Source organism: Felis catus, chromosome D3, assembly GCF_018350175.1.
Source record: "Felis catus isolate Fca126 chromosome D3, F.catus_Fca126_mat1.0, whole genome shotgun sequence".
NCBI classification, from domain to species: Eukaryota; Metazoa; Chordata; class Mammalia; order Carnivora; family Felidae; genus Felis; species Felis catus.
Genome location: NC_058379.1, coordinates 960,277 through 984,002, shown reverse-complemented (window position 1 = coordinate 984,002; position 23,726 = coordinate 960,277). Strand labels below are relative to the sequence as shown.

Sequence of the window (23,726 nt, the reverse complement as noted above, 5' to 3'; positions counted from 1 at the left end):
TGACCTGAGCCGAAGTCAGAAGCTCAACCGACTGAGCCACCCAGGCGCCCCTATAGCTATATAATTTAAGCACTCTAATTATTAGTTATTGGCAATAACTATATAATTAATACGCTGCTAATTTAAATAGTTTATCTCATCTATAGCAACAGTTAAATCAAATTAATATAATTGCTATAGATACCATAACAATTATAATTCTGGGAAGACGATGGAATATTATTTTCTTACTATAGTTAAAACAGAAAAGCAAAAATAGGACGCGAAAACTCTGATGCGCTGTGGTGTTGGGGTACGTTTGCTTCCAAACCTTTCGGCGTGCACGTACGAACACATTTCACTCACTAAGCAGAATTATGCTTTATGCAGTTTTGAAATAAGTTTTTCTTTGTTGAGGTACGATTTACATCGGATAAAATGCGCATTCAAGAAAGCGTTTTCTTATTCATTTCGAATAATTTCACAAGGACGCCGGTGCACCTCCCCCCTACACACACACACCCCGCCCCCGCACAGAAGAAGTGAGCCCAGCCTGCAGGTGCTCCGGGCGCCTTGGCCTCCGGCCTGGCCGGTCCTGCCCGCCTGACCTGTTATCACAGGCCCCCCTGACCTGAAACGCAGGAGCCAGCCTGCCGGGGGGGACGGGGCGTCCGTGCGGACGCTGCTCCCCCCACCGGACGACACCTCAGAGGCGGGTCCTGAGGTTCCAAAGGACAAAAATTGGAGGCCGCGCGGCTGTTACCTTTGAGAAACGAACCCAGGTTATCAGTCCCGAGCCCGCGGCACGGCCGGCCTCCCCGCTCCACAGTGAGCTTGTCAGTGACCCGCGATCAATTAGTTGCAGAAGACAGATCGCCCTGTCGATTCGAATTAGCACAGATAAGCCACTTAATTTAATCTTAAAATGACTATCAGCTGCTTAAAACAGCAGAAGAAATAACAAACCAGGCTTCTCGTCTGATTCCTCAAGGCTGTCGGTTTAATTAACTCCGGCCGAGGCCGCTCTTACCGCGAGAGGAAGTGCCCGCCGGCCGTGCAGCGGCAGTTCGGCCGGGGCAGGTTTCCGGGGCCCCCGCCTGGCGGCCTGGCGGCCTGGCGGCCGGCCGCCCACCACCCCCTCCGCCACCGCCCCTGCTCTCAGACCCCCGGGCTCCCGGCAGCTCCCTCCCCTGCTTCCCGGCCCGGCGCACACCCGGGCATCCGTATCCGACCGCCGGAGCCAGGTGCGTGCGAGAACACTCCTCGAGCGTTGAGGCCCCGATCGCCTCAGCGGCTCGGGGGCCTCCTCATCACCCTCCCGGCCTGGGTCTCCGGCCTCGCAGGCGTGACGGACGGACACCGGCCCGCCTGACCCTCGTAGTGCCAGTGCGCCATCGACAACAGCCACGAAGCTGTGAAAACAGGCACTAAATGGCCCGTGAGGACCCTTGTTCGCAGGCAACAGCCGGGTGAGAAGGCGGGTGGGGACGCGCGGCCGGCCACTCACGGCTGCGCCGCTTGGGCTCCCTGGGGCGGATCGCAGAGCCGGCAGGTGCGCGAGGGCAGAGCGTGTGCGGGCAGGATGCCCGGCGGGGGCGGCCGGCCACACTCTGCTGAGCACCCCGTTCTTGGCGATTGCGTCACGTGCAAATCATGCAACGCGGCCGTCATGGGAGAAACCCGCGGGGGGGGGGGGTCACTCAGCGTGGCCCTCGTGGCTGTCGCACCTGCCGATCGGTCTGGGTACTGGATGCACGAATGCCGGTGCGTGTTTCCTTCTCACAGTTTGCAGCTGGTGGTTTCCGTGGGATCGGTGTCCTCTGTAATACTACGGACTCTATTCCACGCACTAAAATACCTGACTGTGGTGCAAATGCCTGCCAATCCCCCCCCCCCCCACTTTCCTCCTCCCAGTGGGAGGCATCATCCGGGTCTCGGAGCTGGAGCCCCTCTTCCCCATTCTTGTGCAGTCTCCAGCACGGACATCTTCCGGACCAGGATTTGCAAATCTGACTTCTTGCTCTGCCGCCCTTCCGGGGGCGTCGGACGTGCACAGGCGTGGCTGCTCCGGAATGTCGGGCAGAGTGGGAGGCCACGGGGGTCCACGTGGGGGGGTGTATCAGCCTATACACACGAAAGCCACAGCCCCACTCGGACGTGTCTGGCCAGCGCCGGCTGGTGCCCGGCGAACGGCCGGGCTTCGGTCCTGCTGTGTCCCTGCGATGCTCTGTGTGGCCAACAACTCACCTCACGTCTCTGAGATGGGAGCGTGGCCGCGCCCGGGGCTGCCCTAGCGCAGGGCCACACACAGGTGGCTGACCCCAGCAGGTGCTTCTTCTCTAGAGCCCACGTGTCTGAGAGCGGGCTGTCAAGCGGGGCGGTTCTGGGGCTGGGGAGAGGTTCCGTCCCAGTCCTTCTAGCTTCTGGTGCCGCTGACTCCGGGGCTTGTAATGCGTCCCTCCCGCCTCTGCCTCCGTCTTCCTCCGCTTCTTCCTCTGCGTGTCTGTGTCCCAACCCCTCCTCCTACAAGGACCTGTCACTGGGTCAGGACCCACCTGACTTGCGGGCTCTCGTCTTTACCAATTGCACCTGCAAAGACCTTATTCCCAACAAGGTCGCCTTCCGAAGTTTCCAGGTGCCCACGATCTTGGCGGGGGGACCTTCTCACTGGCCGGCCCACGGCCACGGAAGGCATCGCTGAGCCATTTGGTGGCTGTGGCTCCCGAGCCTTCTGACCCTCTCCTGGATCCCCCCCACCGTCCTGCTCTGGGGCTCCTGTTGCCCTGGGCTTTCTGGGTGGAAAGTGCCACCGCGCAGAGGCGCAGGCCCCTGCCATCCCCAGGCCGCCCTCCAGGCTGTATCGAGAGCCCTGCCTGTGGAGAGCCTCACCCCTAGAAACCAGCCTGGTGAGACGAAGGTCTGTGTGTGCAGGACAGGCCGTCTTGAGGGCCTGGCCACCTAGTGGTCGGGCTCCTGAGCCGGCAGGCAGGTGATGCGGCTCCCGGGCCGGCTGTGGGCGCCTGTGATGTGCGCCCAGGGGCGTGGCTGGCAATCAGTCGCCCTCACCTCCTCAGTGCCCCGGGGCTGACCCTCGGGTGGACCCAGGACCCAGGCTGAGGTTCGGGGGAGGTGCACATGGCAGGCACCCGCACCAAGGCAGACCTGCAGACAGGACGCTTCCCCGTGGCTTCTAGGTGCCGTGGGTCACAACATGGGTATTGAGGGCAGCTGGGACACCGTGTTCCTGGTGCCCTAACATGTGGGGGCCTCCCCGAGCTCCTTCGGGGGGTCTGTGAGTCTCGGGACCAGCACTAAACCCCTCCAGCTGGAGGAGCTCGGGGCCCAGGGCCGGCACGACCAGGAGGCGGCCGTGGCCGACTGTCAGGGCACAGAGAGCCCGTCCCTGCCCTGCTGCCCCCCCCGGGCTCTGAGGAGGGGCCCTTCCCCCCGGAAAACCGCGCCCCCAGAGACAAGGTTGGGGCTGTGCGGGATGTCCTGCTGCCTCCTTTCCCAAGCCTCAGGGGTGCCCCGGGCCCGTCCAGGGAAACAGGCAGGCCCCAGACACTGTGACGGCCCGTCCAGTGGATGACGGCCACCGGTCGGGGAGCCACATAAGAAAGCCACGCCAGCAGGGCTTTTGGAGACCTGGCGACCCCAGGAAACGGCAGCCGTGTCAGGTGTCAATGCAGGGATGCAGAGACCAGCCGGGCCCCTGAGACCGGTCGCCCGACCCCACTCCTGCCACCGCTGTGCTCAGGCCGCGGGGCCAGGGTGGCGGCTGCGTGGGGACCGGGCGCCCGTGGAGCGAGCTTCAGGCTCCACGTGCACACGAAGCCGTGTGTGGCATCGACGGCTGGTGCCGACATCCACGTGGGCCACGGAGCACAGGCGTCCTTCTCTGGGCCCGGCTGGGGTGGCGGGGGTGGGGGCTCTTGCCGCCTTTGCCTCCCACGTTCCCTGCCCCCTCTCGAGCGAGCGAGCAGGGGAGTGAATACCCTGGTGAGTGACCCAGGCAGCCCCGCGGGGAGGGGCTCGGGAAAGTCTTCCGGGTGCGGCGGGCGTGCGCACAGGACCCTCCTGCGTGGGGCAGGCTCCTTTTTCCGACGTGACCGGAATCCCGGGTAAGCGTTCACTCGGGCTGGGGCCCTGCTGGGGCCGGGGCTGCGGGACTGGTGGGGGGTCTGGGCGGTCTGTGGGGGGCCGAGGTGAGCCCCCCTCGCCGCGCATCCTTCCAGAGCGCAGCCGCCGGGCCCTGAGATAGGCCGGTGCCCGGATCCGCACGCCCTCCCCGACTTCTTCTGCCTGCAGCTGGGTCAGGGACTCCCGGACCGGACCTGTGGGCGCTGGAGGCCCGAGGAGGAGGCCTCGGACCCCCAGGACCCCCCATCCCGTTTCCTCTTCCAGGCAGCCCCTCCTTTGGGGCCTCTGCTGCAGGGGGAGGGTGGGGGAGGCTTCCGGGCTTCTCAGAAGAGTCTTTCATCTCTGTGTCTGTTGGGTCCCTGGACAGGCCTGGGTCCCCACCGTCCCACCTCACTCCTGTCCTCCCTGCTCCCCCTCCTCATTCCCCTTCTCGTGCCCCCCGCCCCCCCCCACTCTCTGGGCCCCTCCACACCCTCCCGTGCCCCTACTTCCCTCTCCGCTCCCCTACCCGCTGCCCTGTCCTTCTCTTGGGGACCCCACCCCCAGGCCAAACCCCTGCTTCTCACAGGATCCACTCACCCAAAGGGCCTCAACCATAAGTGAAGATTCACTGAAGCCATGAACGTTTTTATTAGAACTAAATTGATGTACACGATCAGTTCAAGAGCAGAGGGAAGGGAAAAAGCCTCTGTGCGTTCACTGCTTTTCATCAGAAACGTCTGCATATCAACAGCCTCTCCCGGAGCCCCGGTGGGTTATCACCAATGAACTGTCTTAAACAAACAACATGGATTTTTTCTGAATTCGCTGCAGAGCCGATTTATAACTGAATTGGTGGAAGAGGCGGGTCTGCTCTTAAGTTTCAGCAAATTCTGTTTGTTTGTGTCTTTGCCATTTGAACATGACTGTTGTTTAAAAAGAAAAAAAAATTCTAGGCAGCCAGGCAGAGTGGAGGGGACACCGGCTTGGGGTCGAGCAGATCTGAGTACGAACCCCTAGACCTGCCCCCGGGCAAAGCGTGTGCCTTGTGCCAAGTCATTTCAGTCCTCCGAGGCTCCGTTTCCCCATCTGTAAAATGGGCACAGAAGTTCTCAGCACTACTGAGGGTTATTTAAAGGATGTAGTGGGATTGTAATTCTAAACCTATGTCTCCCTCCTTTCCTTCCTCTCTCCCCTTCTTCCTCCTTCTTCCCAGAATGGGCACTTTCCCAAGCAGGTGGGGAGAGGAGGTTTCGTGGCCGTGCACCTTCTTCCCTCCAGCTTGCAAACTCCCGCCTGATTTCATCACGGGCACTGCACGGCGGGACCCCGGGGGGTGAGGGGGTCACCTGTGCTGGAGAAGAGTCCCTCTGGCTGCCGGCCCCGGGTCGGCGCCCAGACCCTTTCCTGCCTCCGTTCTCCCTGCTGGGCTGAGAGGCGCCCACGGTCCCAGTCCTGAGATTCCCCGAGTCGTAGCTTCTGGGAGGCTCAGCCGCAGGGGCCGTCGGTGGGAAGCCGGGGGTGCAGTGGCCGGGTGTCCTCTCCCATCTCTGATGGGGGGGGGGGGTGCTCCCATCGCTCCTTCTGTAGCGTCAGCCCCATAAGTGGCCGGGCTCCTGGGTCCCTTCAGCCGACAGAGGGTGCGTCTCCAGGATGCCCTAACACCCGGGCCAAAGCCTCAGCACCTCCCACCCCTGCATTAAAGTCCCTGTTTGACGGATGGGCTCCTTCCTGGGGCAACCGGGCAGCCCCAACCACAGACCGGTGTTTGAAAAGCGGACAAAGAAACATTTTTGTGCTTTAAGGCAAAGGAAATGTGAACTAGAAGTCAGAGTCTCAGGGGACTGCGTTCACTTCAGCTCAGCCCGTGGATGGTGCGAGAGCTCCTTCTGAGTCCAGGGGGGCGGTGGGGGCCGGGGGACTACGCATCACCAGGAGTTAGAACATACAGGGACCTGCACGGGGTGGGGGTGGGGGGGTGCCCACGGCCACGGCCACAGCCACAGCCACCGCCACGCTGTGACCGCTCAACTGTGCGGGAGCGTCTCCACAGCGCCCCCACAGGGCATGGGCTGTAACAGCAGCAGTGGTCGGGGGGCCGCCCTCCTTCCTCCCAGCCTGTGATCTTTTGGGGTTCTCTGGGTCCAGTCAGCCACGCCCCCCCGGGATCCTCGGGGCAGGCCTCGGTGGGGGGACACAGCTCTCACCAGGCAGTGGGGGCAGAAGTGAATGGAGGCGAGGGAGCTCCGTGGCCCTGCCCCATGAAGAAGGTGGTCTCTCCATCTCGGTTATGGTAGGTCAAGGGCCTCGTCCCGCTGTGGTCCTGCTGCCTGTGGGCCCAGCTCGGCCCCGCCGACCCTCGTCCTCGGCACGAGCCAGGACCCGACAGCGCGCTATCAAAACTCGCCGCTTCCCGGAAGGACGGGGCGTGGGGGGTGCTTGTCGAGACACCTTCCGCGTCCCGTGGGCTACAAACCCTCACATTGGCGGTTTCGATAATGCACGCTATGCAACAGCGAGTTTTCTAGGTTTCAGCCGAGATACTTTCTGTTTTGAACCACGGGCAATTAGCTCAGTCTGCCCGCCAGGGGCTGCTACCATTTCACCTTCAGTTGGGAAACTTCTGGATGTGTGCCCAGGGCTTTGGCTAGAAGCTGACTCTTGAGGTCTCGCTCACCGCTGGCTTTTTGCCTCCATTATGGTCTTACAATTTGGGCAAGATCTGAAATAGAGGGGGCTTTTGGGGGAGTTGGGTGGGAGCTGGTAGAGATCTCCGGGGAGAGTGGGGAGGTTGGGGCCGGCCAGGGCTTCCCACAGTGGCAGGAAGCAGGGGACGGGACCCAAGGAAGGAGCAGAGGAGGACGGGGCTGGGGTGGGGGGTGCCCAGGGGGCAGGTCAGAGCCCCCACCTTCCCCAGAGACTCAGAGCCTGAGAGGTGGAGAACGAGTGTGGTCTCACGGCTCTGAGCCCCCCTGGCACTCCCAGAACAACTTTCTGCTTCAGAAAGACACTGCGGGGAGCGGCTGTGACGCCTTCCCCGGAGGGGCAGCCAGGCTCCCCGCCCCCTGGAAGGCTGACCGTCTGGTCCCAGCTCGGCGGGACCAGCTAAGTCCTGTGTGAAGCAGCCTGGGTGTCCAGGAACCCTGCTCTGGGCTGCTCTACAAGAATGGGGGGGGGGGTTGGAAGTCTCCAACACAGCCACAATTTCTGCCCCGGGGGAGACCCCTAGGCGCCGGGAGACCGCAGTGCGAAGGCTGTGCAGGCGTCGGTCTGGTAGCTGTCCCCACCGCTGGACGACTGAGGCCTTCCACCCAGAACGAGGGCACTAGTGTGGGGTACTGGTAGTACTGGGGAGCAGCTAGTGTTGGGCGCACCTGCTGCTGGGCGTAGCGGGCGGTGGCTCTGCTGGGGGACAGGGACGGACGGGGGCCCTGTGATGTTCACCGCAATCATTAAGCGCCGGCCCACCCAGAGACGGCATCTCGGAGCCCCCGGGACGGCCCCGTGGGGCACGTGCTCCTGCTCAACTCTGGCCCCGGGCGAGAGGGTCGCGCCGGACCATACAGAGGCAGGTGGCAGGTGGGTGCGGCTGTGTGCCAATAAAACTTTATTTATAAAAACAGGCACAGGGCTGTGGGTTGCGGTTCGCTGACCCCCGCCTTGGAGCAACAAGGCGGGGGGAGGCGCCTGGCCCTGGGCGAGATGCTGGAATAGGGGCCCCGACCCCGGACGACCCAGCCGCTAGGGCTCCGGAGGACAAGACCAGCTCTGTCCTGTTTGACCCGCTCGGCGCGCTGGATCAGGGCAGCAACCGGCCTCCTCGTCAGCACTGCCTGGGGCGTCGCCGGGACGGGCGCAGCCGCGTCCCCCCCATCCCCCCCCCGGTCCCCAAACTCGGAGAGGGCTCTGCTTTGCTCTTCTGGGCTTTTCCTTAGATGGTCAGAAGACGGGAGGAGGCCACGGTCCTGCCCGGCTGGGACGGGAGCTTGGGCCACCCACGGAGCTCACGGGGGTTATTTCCGCGAGGGGGGGAACGTACAGGGGCTTCATGCAGAAGAGGTGGCCGGCCCGGCGGCCTGGACAGGAATACCGTAGAAAAGGCACGTGATTCCGAGGTGGGCTTGGCTTCGGGGTCTGTGCTCCTGGTGGGCCGGCCGGTCCCTGGCACCTGCCTTTGGAGGGCACAGGGGGCCCCTGCGGTCCCAGGGACGCGGCCCAGCAGGCGGCTCGACGCCCTCCCCGGGTCCTCGGGGTCTGCACCCGGGAGGGCACAGGGCGGGGCTGGCGGTCAGTGTCGCCCGCGCTTCAGCCAGCTCCTGATGGTCCACTTCTGCCCCGAGCATCTCTGTACCACCAGCCGCAGCCCGAAGTTGGCGTCCTTGGACATTTCCACCTCCAGGCACCTGCCTGTGTCTCGACTCACTATAGGGCCGCTCTGCCAGGAGGGGAGACAGGTCAGCATGGACGCTCAGGGGCCCGTCCTGAGAGCACCTCGGGAGTGGGGCGCTGACCGGCCCCATACAGGTCACTGCACGGCCACCCAAGACTGGGGTCTGTTTCCCATTCTTCTGTCCCCTCCTGCTCCTCTGTCCCCTCCTGGTCCCTCTGTCCCCCCACCTCCAATCCCTCTGTCCCCCTCTGGTCCCTCTGACTCCCACACCTCTCTGTTCCCCCCCATTCCTCTGTCCCCTCCGGGTCCCTCTGTCCCTCCTGGTCTCTCTGTCCCCTCCTGGTCCCTCTGTTCCCCCACTTCCAATCCCTCTGTCCCCCTCTGACCCCTCCACCTCTCTGTTCCTCCCCATCCCTCTGTCCCCTCCTGGTCCCTCTGTCCCCTCCTGGTCCTCTGTCCTCAGACATCTTCACCCTATCAGCTGTGTCACCTGCCTGCCTTGCTCCTAGGGTCCAAGGAGTGACTAGCACAATGGAGACAGGGCCCCTGAGACAGGGGGCTCCCGCAAGTGCATCCCCACTGCCTGGCATATCCGATCTGCCCACAGGTCACCCATGCAGGCCCTCTGGTCTCCCAGACATCAAGGACCCTGGCCCAAGCCTGAGGACCTCAGGATTGTACCCTGTGTTTTCCTTTCTTTTCCAGACAGCTCCTTCTCGCCATCCCGACCCCAACCCGGCCTCCTGGGGACCTCTGACCCTTGCTGGCTCCGCCCCGAAACCGTGACAGCTCACCCCTGCAGCCCCTCCGGTCGCTGAAAGTCCCAGCCCCCAAGGCCCAGGGCAGGGCTGCCGAGGGTGTTTATTTGTCACAGGGCTGCCTGGCGGGGGCGGAGGCAGGGAGTGTGTGGGGTTGGGGCGGGGGACGAGACCCGGGATGTCCCCTGGAAGATGCCCGCTGTCAGGTGGGAGAGCCCGGGGCGGGGTGGTGGCGGGGCTGGGAGTGGCTCCCCGGGCCCAGAGCCTGGCTACCGAGTACCAAGGGCAGAGAGTTCTAGAGAAACAGGTCAGACGCACCAGGCCCTTGCCCCCAGGACCTGGCGCTGTGGCCCGAGTGTCTGAGCAGATGTGAGTGGTGAAGACAGGAGAAGCCAGAGCAGGGCGCCCTCGACCGACCAGGGGACAGGTTTGGAGACCGGGAGGCCAGACAGCGGGCTAAGGGAGGAGGGGTGGGGCCACAAGCCCAGGAGAGGCTGGAGAGGCAGGAAGGAGCCCCCAGGGCCCTCGGCACCTGACCTCAGATGCGAGAGCATGCACATCTGGGGAGTTCAGCCGCCAGGGGAGACGACAGAGATTTAGGACACGAATGGCTTTGAGGGAGAGGGGTCTGGGGCACTCAGCAGGGCTGGAGGGAGGCGGGGTCTCCAGCAAGTCACGAGAGGGCGAGTCTTGGGCTGATGTGGGCGGAAACCTGGACGCCGGAGAAGGGCGTGCGGTGTTTGGATGGACGCATGTGGGGTGCAGGGGGAGCAGGGGGGCACAGAGGGCGGGAGGGGCTGCGGAGAGGGCCACACGGAGGAAGGCAGCTGGACAGAAGTGCCAGCGGGATTTGGCCCAGAGCCGCCCGGGGCTGGGAGGCCCCCTCCTGCCCCTTCCCTGGGGGCCAGCTGCCCGTGGCGACCCGCGTGTCGTTCTGGGCCAGGCAGCATCCCAGCCGGTGGCTGCTGTCAGGGAGGGGCCTGGGCCGGGGTCCCCAGGGGTGGGGGGGCGGGAGTCCAGTCTGCCGCACCAGGCAGGGAGGCCGCCACTGACTCGTCCGCCCCAGATGTTCTCGGGGCTGGAAATTCTAAGCCAGGGCCCAGCAGGGGCTGATTTCGGCAGGGAGTCCAGCCTGGCCCCGCTTGGCCAGGAGCTGCCCTGAGGGCTTCCCGGTGGCGGTCACATCCCATACCCTCCGGGAGGCCAGAGGAGGCGGGAGCTTGGGCGGCCACAGTGCTGTGACCAGACCAGCGGGCCCCTCCCTGGATGTGTGGCCAGAGGTAGGTCACGGGGGGGGGGTGAGGGGGGGGGTGGGGTGGACCCGGGAGCGGCCGCCCTGCTGACCTGGGTGAAGTCCCACAGCCGCTGCGCTGGCCGGGCCACGTCCTCACACGTTTTCAGGGCGGGCACGCGGCTCCTGCCGTCGTCCACCAGGCACTTGGAGTCGGGCAGGAAGGCGGTGGAGCCCAGGGGGCCCAGCTGCAGCAACCCCTCAGCGCTGTAGCGCACCAGCTGCGGGAGGACCGCGGGGACGGGCTGGGCGTCAGGGAAGGCAGGGGGGCGGGCACCGGGCGAGCCGGACGCCCCGCTCCCCTGGCCCCCCCATTCCTTCCACCAACGCCCCCCGCAGGACTGCCTCAGGCCCCTTTCCAGAACTTTGCTCAGCCCTCGGCTCCCCGGGGCCCCTCTCTCGGCCCAGAGGAGGGAAGCTCACACATGCCCTCAGGGCGCACCATCTGCCCAGAACCACCAGGGGGTGAACGTTCACTTCCGCGTGGGGAGCGAACCCAAGCTCATGTGCGCCTGGGTCCCACTTGTTCGCAAAACACCACGAAAGTAACAACCAAACCCTCAGGCCAGGAGCCAGTTCATAGATGCTGCCATTCCCCAGCCGTGTGGCCTTGGGCAAGTCACGTCACCTCCCTGCGTCCGCGTCCTCGTCTGTACACAGGAGGTCATGACAGCACCTGCCTGGCTGGGCTACCGGAAGGATCCAGGGGGCACGACACAAAAGTGCTTAAAAAGCAGCTCACGCTCAGTCAACAAGCAAGTGCTATGGCTGCGTCTCTCTCCCCTCCCTGCCCCGTCTTTTCCCCCCTCATACGTGAGCGTGTGCACATACAGGCACACGTGTGGACACGCACAATGCACACACACCTATGCATGCACGTGCACACATGCACACGTGTACACACACACCCGTGCACACATACACGTATATGCATGTACGCGCATATACGCACACGTGTACACACGCGCGCATGCACACACCCACACGCGTACGCACCCATGAATACACACATGCACACGTGTATACACGCACCCACCCACGTGCACCCACGTGCACACACACGCAGCCATGTACACATACATGTATGTGCATGTACACGCAAATACGCACACGTGTACACGCACGCACACATGCATGTGCACACTCACACGTGTACACACGTGACGCACCCATGAATACACACACGCACACATGTACACACTCTCATGTATGCACGCACACACACATGTACACACACCCATGCATACGCATGCATGCACCCACACGTGTGCACACGGGACGCACCCATGAATACACACGTGCACACATGTACACGCACACACACTCGTGTATGCACACGCACATATGCACACATGTGCACATACACGCACCCATGCACACACACATGCACCGCCCGAATGCACTGCGGGCCCCCCCGAAGGCTGTATTTTCCAGCACAATCTTACGGAACACAAGCTGTAATGCTGCCTCCCGCCCTGCACGCTCCGTAGCTGTGACTTTGACCCCTCCTGTTAAGGGTGGCGACCTACAGTCTCCCCCGGATCTTTCTGGGGAGCGAGTGGACACCACGGACGTGCCGTCTGACTCCTGAGACTGGGTGTAAACGGTCGTGACGCCCCTGTTCTCCTGGGATGCTTGCCCTGGGAACCAGCAGCCTGGGGAGAGGCCACGTGGGGAGGCTCCGAGGTCCTCCTGAGCTGACGGCCGGGTGAGCGCCAGCCCAGAAGGGGATCTGCAGCCTCGCCGTGGCCTGGCTGGTGCTGTGCGAGCCCAACGGCACATGTGAGCCCCGCCAGGAGGGTCGTGTGGGCCACGTCGTTTATGGTGACCCCTCTCATGCCGCAGGACTTGCTGGGGAAAACTTTGGTCCACTGATCCCCTCCGGTGGCTCCTCGTCGGGCATGTTCAGAGACGCCCAGCGGGACGTGGCCCCTCACATCGGGTGCCAGCCGGAGAACGGGCCAGCGGACCGGATTTCCTCCTGGAGGCCACGCTTGCCTCCCGGTGGGTGACTGGTCTCAATCCCAGCTGCTGCGGGACGAAGCTGCAGGAGGCGGCCGGGGGCACCCACGCTCTCCGCTCCAGTGCCACAGCCCGCCACGAACCACCGGGGGCCTCGTGGACACGACAGCTTCTCGCTGCCCAGACCGGCACAGGTCACCGCGAGGGTCCCCTGGACGACGTCCGAGAGCGCGGCTCAGACTCAGTGCCTTCGGGGGAGCTGAGGGTCATTTGGGGAAAGCACCCTGGGGTCTGGCTGAAATAACAGCAACATGCACCAAACAGAAGCACTGCCTTCGCCAGCAGCGGGTCCCCTCGGGCCAGAATCCCCGGGCTGTCCGCCGGGGCCGCCTCGTCCACATCCCCAGACCTGCCCCTGTGCCACCTGGTGCCGCTGGCCCGGGCACTGGGCATCGGTGTGCGCGTTGCTAAGTCCCCCCAGGTGATTCGGGCTGGAGCCCGGGCTGAAGATCACGTGGGAGGAGCTCAGCCGGTAAGGACCAGTAGGGACCGTGACACCTCCCCGGTTCTGCCCACGCCGCGGCAGACGACTTCCCACGTGATCCACTTTGGTCCGCACAACAGCTCCGACAGGTTAAGTACCTTTAGGGTCCCATCTGCTGGATGGGGAAACTGAGGCGAGGGATGTGACGTGACTCGCCCAGGGCTTGTTTGGCTCCAAAAGCCCTGGTCTCGGTGTATCTGGGGCGGGGGTTTCCCTGAGGGTCTCCGCGCTGCCCGAAGCCTGGACCCGGCCTGCTGCGACCCGCCCCTCCTGCACGCACCTCCCCCCGTCGTGGGGTGCAGCTGCCCCTCGCACCTGAGAGGACATCCCGTGGCAGGGGTAGAGGATCGCGTGGTCGTCGTCTTCCGCTCCCTGGTCCAGGCAGTAGCCACTGGCTTTGCTGTTTCTCACCTACAATCAGAAACCGAAGGAGAAACCCCGTTGTTGGGGGGTCCCAAAGGCCAGCGCGAGGCCGCCCCCCCCCCCCAAGGGGCAGAGAAGCCTGCTCTGCCGGAGAACGTGAGCTCCAGGAACAGACAGGCCAGCCCGCACCGTCCACCCGGGCACCCTTCTCGCCGCGCGCTGAGCGCGAGCCCAGGGCCAGAGGGCGCGCGCTCCTCCCACACGGGGCCTGGGTCCCCCTGGAGCGGCAGACGCCCCGACTGAAGGGAGACTGCCCTCCCCGCCAGCACAGACCAGGGTGACGGGATGGGGACACGGCGTCCTATTGCCAGCTCTACAGAGCTGCGTGCGCTGGTGCAGGCGAGGGCCCGTGCGGCGGGCGCGTGGACCCGTGTGTGTGTTCTGTTTGCACTTACGTGCGTGCTCTGTGCATACGAGCCTGGCTACATGCGTGTGGATGCGTCGGCCCGCACATCTCCGTGGTCAGGGAGCACCCGCTCGCCTGACGTTTTGTGTCGAGTATTGTGCATCTCCATGAGCGCAGGCGGGCACCTTCGGGTGTGTGCCCCCGAGGGAAGGTGTGTCAGTAGCTCGCTGTGTGTGCTCGTGAGCCAGACTGTGTGCAAACGTACCCTTTCAGGTCTCGCGCACGTACACATACAAGTGTGCAGATGCTAATGCACTCAGGGGTCTGCGTTCGTGCACGTGGATGTGTGTCTACACACGTGTAGATGTGTCTGTGCACGCGTGCGTGCACGTGTCCCCGTGTCTACTCTGTGTGCTTCCATATGCGTGCATACCCGCGTGAGCCTGGGCTCTTACACTGCTCCGTGCACGCGTGCACGAGAACCCGTCTGGGCACCGTGCTGGCCGGTGGCGGGCACGTGGGCGTGCGTCCAGGCGGGGAGCCTGCCCGACCCGCCCACGTGGGGCCCCCCAGGTGGAGGCGGTACCTCTCCGTACGTGAGGGTGTCGTTGTAGGTCCGCATCTCCGGGTACACGTTCTCTAGGTACCACTTGAAGCTGCGGCATTTCAGCCTCTGGCGAAGCGCCAGCCGCTCAGAAACGTCCCCGAAGTCCACCCCTGGGTTCTGCAAGGCGGGAAGCGAGGCGGGAGCTGGCCGCGTCCCCGCCCCCCCAGCCCGTGACAGACAGGGGAGCAGCCCCACCCCTCAGGGCTTGACCAGCGGTGGCCCCCGGCCCTCCCAGGACCCGTGCTGGCCCGGCTGTTCCCGAAGGGGAGGGCCTGTCCTGTCCTGCCTGCTGGAGACCAGCCCCGGCCTGACAGACGGCCACGGGCTGTGTGCTGGCTCGTCCCCACCCACACACTCCAAAGAAACCACTTGCCCTCGGCCCCCACCCCCGCCCCCTGCGAGACGACCTCTGAGCCCTCAGATCATCCCGCCTGTCACCGAGCGTCTACCTGGGGTTTGGGCCCCACAGTCTATGCCGCAGGGCGATCTCTGGGGGGCTTTGGGCCGTGGTGGGGTATCAGTGTGACCTACGGACTACGGTCAGCCGTGCGGAGGCTGGCTCTTGCGTGGACAAGCCCCAGGCTTGGGTTGGTGTCCCTGGTTGTTGACCCGCCATGCATACCGCCACACGGCGCTGCTGGGAGAGGTACGTGCTGTCTATACGAGCCCTGGGACTCTGTATTCTCTCGCTGTAAGAAACCATAGGCTGAGCAGCACAGCTTTTTGGAGTTCTGGGTCTTTCCGGCCGAGCGTCGAAGCTGAGGGTGGCCTTGGGGCCCCCGACACCGTGACAGGCACCGAGCCCTCTGTGAGTGGGTCTGGGAGAGTGCCTTCCCAGGCCAGGGTGCCCGGGGCTCCAATGCCAGCCAAGCCCGGCGGGGAGGTCGCTGCCCAGGGAGAGCCCCTCTCCCTCCTCTACGTGGTGGCCGTGGCCACAGAGGAGCCCCTCAAAGCCTTCACACGAGCAGCAGGTGAGTCCGGGCAGGGGGCGGGGAGCGCGGGGCTACAATGACACGGGGGAGGGCGTCTGCCAGCCTCTGGTCCGGAGCCGTGGACCCCGCGTGCACGCGGCCTGCAGGCCCCGTGGTGACAATGCCCAGGTTCCCTTTTGAGGGGTAATGGGGTCGTTTCCTGAATGGGGTCCCTTGGTGGAATATGAGGGTTCATAAGGGACTGTGTGCCCTCCGTCCATCTCTGATAAACGTGTATGTGTTTCCACGGTGTCGCTCACGTGGCTCACGTGGCTGGAGCCTCCAGGCCCCCCACCCCTGTCCCCGCCTGGCACAGCGGCCTTGTGAGCAGGTGGCCCAGCCTGGCCCTCCAGCAGCATCACCCAGACTCTGGGCACGCCCTGTTGGTTTGGGAGGTTAGCTGGTGGCAGCGAGAAATGCACGTCTCGGAGATCAGTGGTGTTTCTGCAACTTGTGTTACGTATCGGGCGTTCTACACGTGGGCAGATAATCACACACACACGTGTACACGTGTGTGCAGGCTCATGACGCGAGATCTGGCGCTTACGGTGCGTTTTTCACAAAGCCGTGTCCGGGGCGGGTGTCCCCAGGGCCCCCAGCCTCGCACCCTCCGGTGGCCGGGGAAGCCACACGCGAGTGAAGGCTGGTTCCACAGCCGATGCTCCGGGACTGGTGGCCTAGACATCGCCCCACGTGAGGGGCAGCCTCTGCTGGGCACCCGCCCTCATTACCGTCACGGAGGCCGGGGAACCGGGTCTTCTGGGTTTTCAGGAGAAGCCAGAATACAGGCTATTTACGGGACTCGGTTGACCACAAAGTAAAAACAAACAGCAACCCCTAACTAGATGTGGGTCGAAACTGCAAGGACCAAAGAGACAGGAAGCAACCCAGGTATCCGTGGACGGTGTCCGTGGACAGAAGGCCGGCTAGACCAACCGTGGTCCATCCGTACGTGGAACGTGACCCGGCCACGGAAAGGAAGCACTGATACCCTGACACCCGCCACACGTGGACGGACCTGAGAACATGGTGCTCCGTGCAAGGAGCCAGACACAAGAGGAGAAGTGCCGTGGGCCCCATTTACGGGAAGGAAGCGTCCGGAACAGGTAAATCCCGGGACAGAGCAGACGGCCGGGTGCTGAGGGCTGGGGGGCGGCAGACGGGGATTAGCTGCCTACCGGGTTCCGTGATTTTTTGGGGGACCAGGCAGGTGGGTGGTCGTGCGGCACTGTGGGTGTGTGCAAGGCCCCAGAACTGCGCGGTTTAAAAGGGCTAAAATGGAGGGGCGCCTGGGTGGCTCAGTCGGTTGAGCGTCTGATGAGACTTCGGCTCAGGTCATGATCTCGTGGTTTCTGAGTTCGAGCCCCGCGTCGGGCTCTGTGCTAATGGCTCGGAGCCTGGCGCCTGCTTGGGATTCTGTGTCTCCCCCTCTCTGCCCCCTCCCAGCTCATGCTCTGTCTCTTTCTCTCTCTCAAAAATAAACATTAAAAAAAGAAAGAGTAGGGACACCTGGGTGGCTCAGTTGGTCGATCGTCCGACTTTGGCTCAGGTCATGATCTCACGGTTCGTGGGTTCGAGCCCTGCGTCGGGCTCTGTGCTGACCGCTTGGAGCCTAGTGCCTGCTTCGGATTCTGTGTCTCCCTCTCTCCCTCTCTCTGACCCTCCCCCGCTCACGATCTGTCTCTCTCTCAGAAATAGGCATAAACAAAAGGCCGCGATGCAGACTCTATACCGCGTATAACTGGCCACGAGAAAGCACAAGCAAACGGCACGCAGGGTGCATCGGGGCGGGCGGCGAGCCGGGGCTGCACGCGCTGCCAGAGCCCGCGTCCGGCGAGACCCCGTGCTTGTGAGTCTGCACGTGGGCCCCGGGTCCTTGCTGGCATCGCCACGGGGCGCGGCGAGGCTCGCTCGCAGCCGCCGGCCCCCCCGCCCCGCCGCGCCCCAGCTTACGGTCATGGGGATGTTCCAGGCCATGTACACGTGGGACTTGAAGCTGTCCATCCACACCTCCGCTGCCCGCAGGGCGTTGCGCTTGGCGTAGTAGTCGATGTCGTTGTTGTAGGGCTTCTTGCTGCGCTCGATGTGGGCCACGCGGGAGCAGGGGAGCACCTCCATGCTGCCGCCACACTGCCACACCTGTGGGGACACAGCACGGCCACCCGCGGCCCCGGGACCCACGCTCCAGAGCCCGCTCCGGGGAGACGGCCTCCCCTTCCGGGTCTCCCACCACACTCGTCTCTCCTGCCCCCTGCCCCCCTGCCCTGTGCTTGTTCCGTGCGGGGGTGGGGGTGGGGGGGCCTGGCCCGGGGGCTTCAACACCAGCCGCTGCCCCCCCGCCGGAGGAACAAGCCCGCAATCCAGTCTGGAAAGAGCAGGCCAACCATCCAGACACCCTTGACCCGCGGTGCTGGCCGCGCAAACACTGCTTCAAGCACCCCAGACACACCCGGTCTCGGCCAAAGAAAGCGTCTTACAGCTGCTTCCTGGAGCGCAGGACTCCCGGAAGTCCCAACTGTCCCCAAAGACCCTGACCTGCGGGCGCACCGTCCTCTCCTCGTCTCAGTGCACAGCCTGACCATCCAGACACCCTCTTGGGGCTGCCGCTCACTCACTACACAGCTGAGCCCTTGTTTGGGGAAGGTGATGGGGGATCCCTGCCTCCTCCCCTGCCCGACTTTGCCTTCAGAAAGCAGGGGAAGGAGGAGGGACATCTCGCAGCTGAGGGTCCCCCTCCTGACGCCCCACACGGCCGCAACAAGTCATGTCCGGGCAGGTGGGACATCCTGTGTGCGGGGGGAGGCTGGGGGTTCCTCACGGGTTCCCAGCACGCAGCCAACAGTCTCCCGCTGCTGGGCTCCTAGCCCGCGGGGGACCCGCGCTCTGCCCGCTGCACAGAGCCCAGGGGACAGCGCCAGCTCCTTCACGCTGACGGTGGGGACCCTGCCCCCAGCGCCTGGTCCTGGGAGGCTGCAGGGCAGCAGGGAGGCTGGGGACGCAGCTGGATGCCTGCTGAGCCAGGAAGTTCCAGAAGGCAAACACGAAAGCGCCACAGTGGGAGCCTGGCGGACCTGCGGGGACGGCGCCGTGATTCCCACCCCCACCCCGCCCCAGGCCTTCTGCAGCCGCCATCACTGTGCATCCTGGAGGGGCCTCCGTGCCTCAGCTGGCCCTTGGTGCTCCCGGGGCTCCCTGCCCCCACCTGTCTCTCCTCTGCTCTCCCCGCGGCCCCAGGGCCTTTGCACCTGCCCGCAAGCCTCTGCTCAGATGCCTCCTCTTTGTGGTCCCCTCCTCACTCTCTGATGTGACGCTGCAGCCCCTTGGTCCCGTCACCCCTGGTCTGTCTGTCCCTCTGAGGCCTGCGCTCCGGGACCACGGCCCCACCCACTGCACTCAGAACAAAACGGGCGCGCGGTCAGCACTCAGCGCAGGCTGTTCGATGGATGAATGAATTCACATTCAGGAACCTGTTAGCAACCGCCGGACCTGCCCAGCAGGACTTTCTGCCGTGACGGGCATGTTCTAGATCTGGGCTGCCGAAAGGTGAGCCACAGCTGCGCCCGACCACTGAGCCCTTGAAACGTGTGCGGCTGGTGCGGCCACCTGGATGGCGCGGCCGCAGGACAGGGTGGTGGGAAAGGCCCCACTCGGTCTGGTTCAGTGGCCTCAAGCCTTAGTTACGTGAGGGCGGCTGGACACAGACTCGCACGTGGGGCTTTGTGGGCGAGCTCAGGGCCCCGTCAGACCCCCATCTTTCCTGGGCAGCATTCGGCCACGGTCTCTCTCCTCCGCTCGGAAAGGCGAGGGCGTTTCCGGACGGCGGGAGCTGGGGTCATTCTCCCCGTCCTCCGGGCTGGGCCCCACAGGGTGCTCAGGCTTGGGGGGCGAGGGCCGCAGGTGCCTAAGGTTAAGGGGGCATCTGCAACCTTCCCCAAGCCGCACACGCCCGCCTGGCATGCCAACAGCACCGTGGGCTCAGGGATTTCGGGGTGGAGGGGGGACATCCCCACTCGCTCTGCAAGCACCCCAACGGTGGAGGAAAGGACAAACGCCCGCCGACCAGGCCTCACCCAGGTCGGCGTGCCGGCTCACAGCCCCCATCCCGGAGCCCGGCCGTCAAATCTCTTCTCTGCACTGGAGCCCGCGGACGACCCTACTGAGGGCGGAGACCGTCGCCTGAGCCCCCGGGTGCGTGATTCGCGCACACCAGAGAGGGGCAGAGCGGCCAAGCGCCGGGTCCCAGCTCGGGCCCCAGGACACCCTGCTCGGGCCTCAGCTCCCTGTGCCCCGGCCACCACCACGAGGACGAGCAGGGGCCGGCCCTCTGGAGAGGGCGTGGTCGGCCCACGGCTTCGCGGGCTAAGGAAATGGCTCCTAAGCTGCAAAGTCCGAAGGGAGGCTCCCCAGCTGGGAGCGACCTGACGCAGCTGCGAGGGGCGGCTGCACGCGGGGGCAACGCAGCAAACCCTAGTCAACACCTGCTGCCCGGGACAGCCCCCGTTCACGCCCGCTGACCTGGCGTCCTGGTCCACAGCAACTCTCGAGGGCGTCCCGGTGGACAACGAAGCACGCGGTCGCCTTGCTCTTGTCGGAGGCCTGCGCGCCCGTCACACCGGTAGGTGTGCGTCCGAGAGAGGGCTGCACCGAGGGGCCGTCCGCCTCCCCCACAAACACTCCCGGGGACATCGCCTGCAGGCCCCAGCGAATGACACGCTCCCCTGCGCCGAGTGGAGGCAGCGAAGGCCGCCGTGGGGGGTGAAACCCCCCCGGGAGCCTGGCCCACGCCCCCAAACCAGGACAGAGCGAGCAGGAAGTAGGCAGGTGAGCTCGCCCGGGGTTCTGGGCGTCACCGGATGGACAGCTGCTGTGCAGGGCAGGAGCGAGGTAGGGCCAGCGGGGGCACTTCTACGTGGAGGTGATGGGGCCAAGGCTCCGGTGACATCATGGACCCCACTTTCCCACTCCCTTGTAGCTAGAGGAGGCCGTGCCAGACAGTTCTGGCCAACGAGACGAGAGCAGATATCTCGGGGTGGGGCTTGTAAGAAAGCTACGGCTTACCCTGATTAGAAAAAAAAAAGAAACAGACTCAGCTGCAGGGCCCTTTGCCTTTCTTTCTGGATACGGACGTGAGGTCTGGAGGAGTGGCAGCCACTCTGTGGCCGGGAGGCGACCATCGTGAGGCTCAGGGTCTATACAGCAGGGCCGGCCGGCCGGCGGAAAGTTAGAGCCGTCAGCTCCGTGCTTTGTGAGAAAAGCGGAGCCCCCCATCTGCTCAAGCCTCTGTTGGTGGGGATCCTGTCGCTGTGTTCCTGACTGAGGAGGCTGGACTAGGTGGTGCCGGGAGGACAGAAAGCCCAACGACCCCGTGTCGGTGCGGCGCAGGGTTAATTCCGGTGGAAACATGGGTGGAGGCACCGAGAGGTCAGGAGACGGGCCCAGGGTCATGCGGCCGGCTCGTGGTGCGGCAGGCAGCCTGGGCTGTTGCGTGAACCCCTCTCAGCCCGGAGGCGCCACGGAACTGAGTCACACCAGCCTGTGTCTCAACCAGTAATTATCTCCGTCAACCCCGTCAACTGCCCCCAAACAGAACAGCAGATGCAAAGGGGGGACCAGGCGTCAGGTCGGCAGGCAGCCATGCAGAGGGAAGGAGCATGGGGTGGGAGGACCTCAGCCCCTCGGATCCCAGCTCCTCGGACGTCCTGCCAGTGCCCGGGGGCGCGTGGTCACCGTGGAGCGGTCGGACGGTCCCCACCGTGGCGGTGCACTGTGGGCCCGCAGGGCTGGGACTGAGACCCGCCGCGGCCTGGCCGCCACGTCTGCCGCGGGCCGGCGCTCTCAGAACGTTGGGAAGCCAGGAGCCGCCTGTGAGATTCCCCGGTCCCTCCTCGCCCCCCGAGCACAGTCACCCCCGGGGGCTTCGCCCGCGTCCACGCGGCTGCGGGAGGGGGGCGTGCCCCACAGCAGTTTCCGGAGACGCCCTCTGGACCCTGAGCTCATTCGAGGTGCCAGGAGCGCGGCCCCAGCCCTCAGGGCCCTGGGCTTCTCGGCCAGCCCGCCGGCCTTCACCCGCGCTGAGCTGTCCCCGTGCAGCGAGGCCGTCGGCCCGGCACGCGGAGCACCGCCCCCGGAGAGCCGTGTCACCTGCCCTGTGCTCTCGGTCAGAGTCTCGGGGGCCTCACGCCCGTCCACTATGCCACGCATGACCACGTGCACACGTGCACGCTCAGCCCTCAGTCCCTCCCGTCTGTGACAGCCCCCCGATGGAACGGGCCGCAGTTCCACAGGGCCGCCCTCCTGCCCCGTGGCGAGGCCACTCCAGAGGCCACGGGGCCTCCGCTCTCCAGGCGGGGCGGGAGCCCCGTGCCGACGCATCCGGAGGCCCCCGGTAGACCCGTGCGCTCTCAAGGCTTTCTGTGTTGGCTCCACGCAGCATCGCTGTGGCCTCCACGGGGGAGTGGGGGCCCCCGACTCACAGTTCACCCCGCGGGCCTCACCACCTCCCTGGGAAGACCCACCGAAAACGTCGGTTGCAGGCGGAGAGGCCCCCGTGGCCAGCTTTGGCCACGCTGGACGGCTGGGGTGCAGTGGGAGGGGGCCCACGGAGGGCGTCCACGGAGGGGGTCCACGGAGGACTGCCCGGGGTCGAGACAGGCAGAGCACACGTGGCTCCCGGGTGCTCAGCATGGCCTGGGCCATGAGCAGTGTGGACGGTCGGGCTCTCCTTCATCAGTGTCTGCATCACAACGTCTGAGAAGCACCTTGCGGAGATCGGCGTGGCCGTGGTGGGGGGGCGGGGGCGGCCACTGTGTCGGCCTCGCTCCCACCCATGGTTTGGGCACTCCCAACCCCTCCAAACAGATGCTGGCCCCGAAACCAGGCCAGCCCAGCAGCCCCGAAGTGCAGGGACAGGCCAGGCCGTGGGTGGGGCTGGGGACACACCCGTCCCAGGACTGTTCAGGAGGGAGGGCTGCCCCAACGGGGTGTGGAGAAGAGGGGGTTGATTCTGGAGCACTCAGATGTTCGTGGCCGTGATGGGTTCGTTCAGAAGGGGGCCAGTCCTGCGCCACGTGGACGAGGCGGACGGGGAGATGGGTCCCTGATTCCGCTGCTGCGGAGGGAAAAGCCAGGCCTGTGTGTGAACCTCGCCTGCTGGTTTTCTGTGTCTGATGATGTGACTCCTGGGCCTCGCTGTCCTGAGGGTGGAGGGACCGTCCTCCTGGACTAGCCGATTCCCAGGGGCAGCAGACAGCCTGCCTGAGGGGCTCCCGTGGCGTGCAAACCACCTGGCCCAGGACAGCCTCCGGCCCAGCCTCCTCCACCTTGGCCTCCTGGCCTCCTGGCCCCGAATGCCCCCCGTGGCCTGGCTGCCCCACCTCTGGGCCCCCGAGGAACACCCTCTCCTCAGAGGCAGCCGGGCCCTGACCTGCCGGCCTTACCACACCCGAAGGCCGGCAGCTGGCCGGGGGCTTGGACAGCGGGACCTCGGGCCCGTTCCCCAGGCAGTCGCCTCACACAGGCCCCACTGTCGTCCCACAGCTGGGGTGAGGAAGGTTCCAGCCTCTTGCAAAATCAGAGTGTGCTGCTTTGAGGGTGAAGACGCGGGCCGTGGAGGGGCCCTCCCCCGGGGTGTCCTCGCCTGGCTCTCTGGTCCAGCCCACGAGAAGCACACTCGGGAGAAAATGCTGCACAGACGCCCTGGGCCTTGCAGGCCCGACGGGGCCCACGTCTTCCAGCCACTTTGGCAAAACAGAAGTAACGAGGTTTCATCCGCGACCTACCCAGGGTCCTCATCTCTTACTCGTGGGATTTGCAGGTGGCACAGCACAGGCTTCCAGGGACAAAAATAATTCCTTGCTCTGGGTGGCATTACCATGTGTGCAGACGCAGTCAGCATCTAAACTAAGGCTCCGTGGAATGCGTTCCCGGGCTCTCCGATGTGACTTCAGGCAGGAAGGACTTTCTGAGCACAGTCCTCAGCTCCCGGTGACACTGTTTCTTTAGTAGCCGCCTTGACTGAGACTGTTCGATAAGCCCACCTAAGGAGACACCCTTCCCCACCCACCTGGCCATCCCCATCCATTTGTTCACCTGCCCTCCCATGCATCCACCCACCCACCCACCTGAACACCCATCCACCCATCCACCCCTCCCTCTCTCCCTCCCTCCCTCCCTCCCTCCCTTCCTCCCTCCATCCATCCATCCATTCACCCACCTATACGCTCATCCATCCATCCGTCCATCTGTCCATCCATCTATCCCTCCATCCCTCCATCCATCTATCCCTCCATCCATCCATCCACCTGTACACCCATCCACCCATCCCTCCCTTCCTCCCT

At 64.8% G+C, this 23,726-nt stretch overlaps 1 protein-coding gene and 1 long non-coding RNA gene across 6 annotated transcripts in view; one reads left to right on the top strand and one right to left on the bottom strand.

The window, feature by feature from the left end:
* Positions 1-1,112: 1,112 nt before the first annotated feature.
* LOC123381153 lies at positions 1,113-6,861 on the top strand. Of its 3 annotated transcripts, XR_006587830.1 has the most exons (4): positions 1,113-1,223; positions 1,323-1,448; positions 4,688-4,869; positions 5,315-6,861. It is a non-coding gene; the product is annotated as an uncharacterized LOC123381153 (long non-coding RNA). The 3 variants fall into 3 exon arrangements; XR_006587829.1 differs by having other exon boundaries at positions 1,167-1,448; XR_006587831.1 differs by having other exon boundaries at positions 1,167-1,448; positions 1,765-4,869.
* Positions 6,862-7,673: 812 nt separating this feature from the next.
* The window catches only part of GALNT9 (polypeptide N-acetylgalactosaminyltransferase 9), a 102,417-nt gene continuing 86,364 nt past the window's right edge, over positions 7,674-23,726 (bottom strand). For 2 of the 3 annotated variants that reach the window (XM_023241249.2, XM_023241248.2), the window contains exons 7-11: positions 17,344-17,529; positions 14,399-14,536; positions 13,359-13,454; positions 10,591-10,758; positions 7,674-8,533 (exon numbers count right to left, since the gene is read on the bottom strand). In XM_023241249.2, coding sequence (XP_023097017.1) covers positions 8,387-8,533; positions 10,591-10,758; positions 13,359-13,454; positions 14,399-14,536; positions 17,344-17,529 — 735 coding nt within the window. In that variant the 3' untranslated portion in view covers positions 7,674-8,386. The remainder of the gene's footprint in view (positions 8,534-10,590; positions 10,759-13,358; positions 13,455-14,398; positions 14,537-17,343; positions 17,530-23,726) is intronic. The other variant, XM_045041320.1, reaches the window with a different exon arrangement.